The sequence below is a fragment of the Phyllobates terribilis genome, unplaced genomic scaffold (assembly GCF_046119375.1).
Source record: "Phyllobates terribilis strain yellow unplaced genomic scaffold, ASM4611937v1 Scaffold_10__3_contigs__length_209671492, whole genome shotgun sequence".
NCBI classification, from domain to species: domain Eukaryota; kingdom Metazoa; phylum Chordata; class Amphibia; order Anura; family Dendrobatidae; genus Phyllobates; species Phyllobates terribilis.
In genome coordinates this window covers 195,269,612-195,278,092 of record NW_027362770.1, presented here as the reverse complement: position 1 = coordinate 195,278,092, position 8,481 = coordinate 195,269,612, and the positions used below count along the sequence as shown (strand labels likewise).

General features: G+C 43.6%; 1 protein-coding gene across 1 annotated transcript in view; it reads right to left on the bottom strand.

The window, feature by feature from the left end:
- Window positions 1-214: 214 nt before the first annotated feature.
- LOC141164848 (zinc finger CCCH-type antiviral protein 1-like) overlaps window positions 215-8,481 on the bottom strand; it is a 97,832-nt gene continuing 89,565 nt past the window's right edge. The window contains exons 10-13 of the mRNA XM_073650470.1: window positions 4,307-4,481; window positions 4,096-4,226; window positions 3,193-3,344; window positions 215-1,242 (exon numbers count right to left, since the gene is read on the bottom strand). Of these exons, the coding sequence (XP_073506571.1) occupies window positions 968-1,242; window positions 3,193-3,344; window positions 4,096-4,226; window positions 4,307-4,481 (733 nt within the window). The 3' untranslated portion in view covers window positions 215-967. The remainder of the gene's footprint in view (window positions 1,243-3,192; window positions 3,345-4,095; window positions 4,227-4,306; window positions 4,482-8,481) is intronic.

The window sequence follows — 8,481 nt, the reverse complement described above, 5'->3', positions numbered from 1 at the left end:
ATCAGGGTTGCCGATGGGTTGTCATGACAGCTGTATATAGCACAAGCGATCAGACGATTGCATCTTCAAGTCCCCTTCGGGAGCTAACAATAACAGTAAAAAGTAAAAAAAAAAAAAAAGACAAAAAAAGTTTTTAAAAATATGAAGAAAAAAAAAAAACCCTCTAAGTTCCAATCACCACCCTCCCTTTTACCCCATTGAAAATAAAGATATTAAAAATATAAAAAAATACACATTTTTTCAGAAAAGTCCGATCCATCAAAATATAAAAACAATTAACCAGATCAGTAAACACCATAAATGGGAAAAAAAAATCAAGAACAACAAAATTACACTTTGTTGGCGGCCGCAATTCCACAAAAAAGGAGGAGAATCCTATTACTATGTCATTTTTACCACAAAATGTGCACCACAAAGACAATTCCCAAAAAAACAATTTCAGAATTGCACTTCTTTCACAATTTCACCGCAGTTGGAATTTTTTTCCCGTTTTTTCAGTGCACTGGTGCATGTGGTAAAATGAACGGTGTTATTCAAGAGTACAACTCGTCCCGTAAAAAACAGGCCCTCATAAAAGAGTTATGGCTCTGGGAAGAAGGGGACGAAAAAACGGAAACTCAAAAACGGAAATTGACCCTGTCGTGAAGGGGTTAAGAAAATTGCTGACATGGTTACACAATATTCAGGGGTGGTGGTGGTGAAGGGGATATTGTATAAGGGCTGGAAGAGTTTTTTTGCCAGTTCTGCTCAAACAAGATGGACCTAAGTTCAGATATTCGAGAGCAGGGCTGGATATAGTCCAGAAAGCTTTCCATCTAGTGGAAGGACAAGTGCTGTGCATGGTAAAAAGGGGCCCCAGTGCCCACTATCCTCAAGCTGAAGGGCCCCATTGGCTCTATCTACCACCCCTCTTCCTGGTGTGCATTGTGATAGATGTAATGTCATTGCCGGTTCTACATTTAGCATTTTAACATTTCTTCTCCTCATCATACTCCAGGAGATATTCCGGGTAGATCTGATGCTTCTCAAACACCACAAAGATGGAAGGGTCGGTGGTGTCGTCCACACAGGAGTCATAGTACCGGGTGCTGCTGCCGGGTCTCAGCGGTGGACGTTTCATTTGGGGGTTCCCCATTATGTAGTCTCCCACCAGAACACGAGCTACGAACATCGCCCGTGATCCGCTAGACGTCGGCATGGAGTAGTTATGGGAGTACGAGGCGTCTCGAGCAAAGTAGCTTCCTATGGGGAGAACAAGGACAGGTTACCAGAAACTCCTGAGTGATGACTTCAGTAAAATATCACACTTGATAAACACCTGAGGTGGCTGGTCATGGTGGGAGAAATAACTGTATTACACGCAATATTAAAAGCTTATAGATCACTGATATAACTGCAAACAAAGAAACTAACCTGAAAAGTGTCCTATCTATTAAAATTACAATGCTTTCTATTCACATTCTTAAAGGGGTTCTGTCTCCATTTAGATGTAAGTACCTATTTGAGGTGTCTTTTAAAAGTTAGGGAATTTGAGTGCATCCACTTAAGAACCCTTGAAGTTCCATACCAGGGGTCTTCCTATTTTTATGGAGTCACAAGTGCAGACAAGTGCAGAAGGGCTCTGTCATAAAAAAATGAAGTTCCATAAAATCTCAAAGAAAAGAGCTTACAATCTAAGAGCCTCCCTGAAGTAGAATTACACAGTTGAAATTACACAGGAAATTACTTATAGCTAAGAAGTGACAAAACTAATTAAGACTCCTTTTGGAAGCCCAGATTCAGTGATGTGGACAGGTAATTAAGACTGGTATATTTGCTGGAAATGGACATGAAGTCTGGTGTTTGTTTGATTAGAGGAGGAGCAGTAGGTTCTTCTCCAGGATGAGCTAACTATGATGAAAGAACTTCCCCAGGCTTTGTGTTTCCAATGTGCAGTTATGAATATTGGAGTTTGTATAGATCCGATATTGATTGAACATACATCTTCATCTTCAGGACTAATTAGAGAAGAATATGCATATTTTTTCAGAACTGTGACACCTGCATATAAGCCCCAAATCAATAGTAAACAGATCGCTGACAACAGCCATGCGATGTTTCCTATCTATGAAAAGGTAAAATCCCGATAAAAAATATGATGGCGATATCGAACTCCTGTGATCGCTAGGAGTGAAGATATTTTGAATGTTGGGAATATCATAATTTTCTGAAACTGAAGCCACATCCCATGACCAGCCCTGTTGTGAGTCATCAAGGCTAGGGGGGGGGTGTAGGTGGGCACTTAGGTGCTGATAAAAGGACAAAACGAATTATGATCTGTGTTCAATGTCAAAAGATACATATCACTGTAGGCATGATCCACATTTACAATTGGATTGCTTCCATTCACTAAGCTGAATCATCTCGTGATCAGCGTTTAGTAAATTCATTTTATTAATCCTGTTTATTTCCTCTAATTGTATATTCTGTATTGTTTTGTCCCCTTTGTAAAATCTTTTGTATATTTTTTACAAATACTGTCTATCGTTCTGGATTAAATATAAAATGTAATAACTCTGTTCCTTTTGTTCTGTAAACCGCACTCCTGAAAGCCATACGCAACCTGTCAGACGTCCAATCGGCCTATAAACAATTGGTGATGGCAACTAATAATCTTATTTGGGTTATCGTGGAGTTAGCAGTGACCGTACTGGGGTATAAATATATTCCATGCGTTGGAATTAGAGGTGCATATACTATGCGCTCACTGTTAGTTCTCCAATAACCGGCCTACTAGTGGAAGCACCCACAGCCTCCTCCATTAATCGTTGGTCACTTACATAATTGTCTGGACGATAGGGGGCAGCAGAGGGCTGTTTGTGACAAAAAAGGCAACAGCGCGCGTGTTCAGCGCGACCTCCAGTCTGTGATCTTTGATAGTTCCAAAAATGGTTGAAGGCATTTACATACAATGGATGTCAGTGCATCCTCTAGCTTTAGAATAGCATAGCACAAATTTAAAGGGTCCGGTATACTTACTATAGAGTCTAAAAGGGTTGCATCTGATTGGCTACTTGGATTCCCAGTATAGTGCAACCCCAAATGCCCCCCAGAATGGGGTTCTGGAAGCCAGGACCCAGTCTCTGCAGTGTCATAAATGGGAAAAAAACAGTCCAACAATCAGGGCATTTATTGTTGGATGCTGCTTCCTACCTTGTCCATACACGATGCCATGGGTGCCACAGATGCGCCAATCAAAATTCTGATCGCAGATGTCATCGATGTGTTTACTATCTGTGCCATGAAACAACTGGATTTCCTTCACGTCTTGTCCCTGATTGACTTTCTTCATGTGTTCCTTTTGCCTTAAAATCAAAATTGCAAAAAAAAGCCATAAAAGTAAAGAAATAGGATCCCTGTTGACATCCTCTATCTGTAAGGTCCTGCTACCCATAGTGAAGGGATGGAGCCACCGAGAGCAGGGACATCCTCTATCTGTAAGGTCCTGCTACCCATAGTGAAGGGATGGAGCCACCGAGAGCAGGGACATCCTCTATCTATAAGGTCCTGCTACCCATAGTGAAGGGATGGAGCCACCGAGAGCAGGGACATCCTCTATCTGTAAGGTCCTGCTACCCATAGTGAAGGGATGGAGCCACCGAGAGCAGGGACATCCTCTATCTGTAAGGTCCTGCTACCCATAGTGAAGGGATGGAGCCACCGAGAGCAGGGACATCCTCTATCTGTAAGGTCCTGCTACCCATAGTGAAGGGATGGAGCCACCGAGAGCTGGGACATCCTCTATATGTAAGGTCCTGCCACCCATAATGAAGAGATGGGGCCACCGAGAGCAGGGACATCCTCTATATGTAAGGTCCTGCCACCCATAATGAAGGGTTAGGGCCACCGAGAGCAGGGACATCCTCTATATGTAAGATCCTGCCACCCATAATGAAGAGATGGGGCCACCGAGAGCAGGGACATCCTCTATCTGTAAGGTCCTGCCACCCATAGTGAAGGGCATCCCAGTACATTGCTGCCTCTTATAATCTACACCTCTCTTCACGGGGCACATATTAACCCCCTGCCAGATGTGATGGTGAAGAGCGGACGTACCAATGGAACATCTGCCAAAGAGATTTGTTCTGGATACGCCACATCCTCTTCACCTCGTGACCGCTGACCGTCTTGGAGAAGCTGCTGACAATTTCCGAGAACTCGCTGGATGTGTCCGAGACAAGAACTTTCTACAGAGGATAGAAGAAGATACGTGACCCCTCCTGTCCCATGTCCTCCAGCCACACGTCATAGGGGCTCCGCACATTACCTTACAGCCGAGCTCCGGCATGGCCTCAGGGTCCCAGGTCTTGGGGTAGATATCAATGTTCAGAGATGACATTTCTAATTTTACAGGGGACATTTCTAATCTCAGGCGGGTCTTTTTTAATTTTTTGTGGGGCTTTCTTAATTTCAAGAGTGATTTAGCCGCTTCCGATCTTGTGCTGAAAGGATAAAAAAAAAGTTCAATGATAAAATAATGACAGAGCGCCGTCCAGTAAGTGCCACCTCCAGACTATGTAATAATTGTCACGTCTCATACTTTAAGACTTGCACATTGCTGTATACTGGGGATCGTTCTTATAAACTGGGAATCATGGATGGTATTTAGATCTATAGAACAGGTATTTATGTAGAACATCAATTATTTTAAATCATATATGAATTTTTGCACTTTATGAAAAAAAAAATGTGAAGAAACGGGGTCTTCCGTGGGCGTAATACTAGACAGACACTCAGACAACACAGGGTGATGGTAACACAGCGTGGCAATACTTTATTGAACTACAAAACGGACAATAAACACAGAACAGTCCCAGCAAATACCAAAGATGGTGCAAAATTACACAGTCTCACCCTTCCTTCTCCGCCCGCCTGGGATAGAACAACTGCGACTTTGGGACTTCCAGGGCCGACTACCTCAACCAGTAGCCCCACACTTCTGGTGGGTCCCCACAGAGAGAAGGTAGCGGCAAGCTTGCGAAACTAGCAGTCCATCGAGGTGCAAGGCCAGGGGACCCGAGGGTCCCACCCTGGCCTCTCCGAGAGTTTCCATGGGTCCAGATGACCAGCGGGTCCAAATCTGGCTTCTCCGAATGTTTCCGTGGGTTCCAGGTGACCGGAGGGTCCCACCTGGCAACTCCAAACAACATATCCATGGGGCCAGGTGATGTCATCGTACCAACCTGGTCTCCCCAAATGTATCCATGAGTTCTCTGATGGTCAATGGAGCAGATCTGTATCTTTCCAGTCAGGGCCATATATCCTTAGTCCGGAATCATGTAGAATCCAAATCTGTGTCTCTTTGGTTAAAGCCATACTACCAAGCTGGTCTCAGAGATTCTGAACCTTGACTCTCCCTGTAAAGTCTCTTTCCAATTTCTGTGTCAAGTCTCCCTGCCTGCTACAGAGGCATATCTTCCTTTTTAAGTACACATCCACAGTGTCAAGAGGTTAGGGAGGGCATTACTCACAGGTCTCATTGTTTGAGCTAATCAATTTACATGGTTGGTATCGCAGGGGCTCTTGTAAATAAATATCATTGTTTCAGAATCAAAGAGAAGACAACAATCAGGGTCATACAAATACTGGTCTGTTCTTCTTGACAAGCCATAGAAATACACGTACATTTACATGTCACACAAACACAATAGTGCATTTCTCTTGGCCTAACAGATCTAATCGTCTGGCTGATTAAGAGTATAAGCTGTATCATTCATCACACAAAACTTTATTTTTTAGTTATGTATGGAGTTGTCTACTCTTAGTATGCACCTGTAGTGTTCTGTTTGCAAGTGACGGTTAGTCTTTTGTTAGTTATAATAGGAAGGGGCATAGGATGAGAAACATTATTACAGGATGGGGTCCAGGATGGGGGACATTATTACTGGGTAAAACTGTCACTGAAAAATATTTGGGTGTATGGCTCGACGGCAAACTCAGCTTTAGTGACCAGTGTCAGGCAGCTGCAGCCAAGGCCAATAAAATAATGGGATGCATCAAGAGGCATATGCAAATTTTCTCTTCAGAAAATATGAAAATGGTATTCATGTAATGGTAAACTGAGACCAATAGCTAAACCGTCTCTTGAGAGTGGACGTGTCACCCTCATATAGAACATTTAAACATGGCTTAATTATAACCTGGGAAGGGAAAAAGGGCTCACACTTCATTCCAATCCATATTCAACTATTACCTCCCTGCTGTGAACAGGTAATTGAAGTGGGTTATCTGATGCAGAGCAGACAAGAAGTCTGTACAGGAGTTTGGGAAGCGACAAATGTGTCACCTCCATAGATAACTCTTACTGTCTTCAAAAGAATTACAAAGAGACTTTTTGGAGCCGAAGTCCAGTTATGAATATTATTTTTTTGTGACTGGTGTAGGTCCTATAGTTATGGGATACATATTATCGGTGTCGTGACGAAGTGGTGAATGTAATGAATTTATTTACATTAATGGGCAGTTGGTGCATCAGTCACAAATTAATATCGGCCAGAAGGATGATGATATATATTCCATGTTTCCTAAAATCTAAAAGCTAAAATCATGATAGGAAATATGGCATTAATATCTCATGCCTGGGACATCCAGGTGCTCCCCCTCTGAGATCACCAATGGCAGGTAAGTGGGCGGGACTTTAATCTAATAAAAGAAGATTTTGAATTATTGTCATTGTTCAGTCCTGGAAGATACAGTTCACTATTGTTCTAATCCATAATCAAAGGAGAGTTTCCCTCCATAAAGATCAGAGCCATTCCTGCCACCACAGGTTTAATACTATTCTTTTGTTATCCCTTTTTATTTTATGTAATTGTATATGCTGTATTATTTTGTCCCCCTTTGTAATATATTTTGTATATTTTTTTATAAACACTGCCTACTTTTCGGATTAAATATATAAAATTTAATAGCTTTGTTCCTCTTGTTTTGTAAACTGCACCCCTGAAGCCATACGCTACCTGTAACGGGTGCATAATTGGCCTGTATAAGCGACTGATGGAGGCAGCTAGTTTCCTTGGGTTATTGCGGATCTTGGCGGTGACCGTACCGGAGAATACATTCCATGCATTGGAATCGGATGTGTATATGCTATACGTTCACTGTGAATTCCCCAATATCCGTGCCTCGTAGAGAAAGCAGCTGTGGCCTTGTCCATCAATTGTCATTCAGTTGTGTAATTGTCCTGAAGATTGTAGGTAGTGGATTGCTGGTTCATGACAACTTGGTAACAGCGAATCGATATCTGCGTGATCCCCTGACAATGGACCAAATGTGTTATCAGCTGCTTAACCAACCTAATGTACATTAGCAAACAGCGATGCACCGCCTGAACAGCCAGAGTCAATCGTACCTGGACTCTGTCCTTTCTCTAGTAGATTCCTTGAGACTTGACCTTTCTAAGTCTGCAGATAGAACCAAAGGCAAAAATTGGTCAAGTTTCCATGGGTGTACAATAATAAAGTGTCGTCAGCGCAGCAGGTGACTTTGTCACACCAAAGCAGGCTAGATTTTATTCCAGAAGTGTAAAAAAAAACTTTAATTTGTGATGCATCAGACATATATCAGTAAAGATTTTCATACACCTTCAACTGATGCCAGTGATTACATGGGCTACAGAATCTGCCTGCATATCCATCATGTTCTGCTGCCGTACACATTCAGTCATCTCTTGCTTGTCCATCATGTTCTGTTCTGTACTGCTGCTGATGCTGCCAGCACTGGCCACACACAGACAGATATCGCCTGCCTGTCAATCATGTTCTTTTCTGTACGGCTGCCGATGCTGCCAGCACTGGCCACACACAGACAGATATCACCTGCCGGTACATCATGTTCTGTACTGCTGCCGATGCTGCCAGCACTGGCAACACACAGACAGATATCGCCTGCCTGTCCATCATGTTCTGTTCTGTACTGCTGCCGATGCTGCCAGCACTGGCCACACACAGACAGACATCGCCTGCCTGTCCATCATGTTCTGTTCTGTACTGCTGCCGATGCTGCCAGCACTGGCCACACACAGACAGACATCACCTGCCTGTCCATCATGTTCTGTTCTGTACTGCTGCCGATGCTGCCAGCACTGGCCACACACAGACAGACATCACCTGCCTGTCCATCATGTTCTGTTCTGTACTGCTGCCGATGCTGACAGCACTGGCCACACACAGACAGACATCAGCTGCCTGTCCATCATGTTCTGTTCTGTACTGCTGCCGATGCTACCAGCACTGGCCACACACAGACAGACATCACCTGCCTGTCCATCATGTTCTGTTCTGTACTGCTGCCGATGCTGCCAGCACTGGTCACACACAGACAGACATTGCCTGCCTGTCCATCATGTTCTGTTCTGTACTGCTGCCGATGCTGCCAGCACTGGCCACACACAGACAGACATCGCCTGCCTGTCCATCATGTTCTGTTCTGTACTGCTGCCGA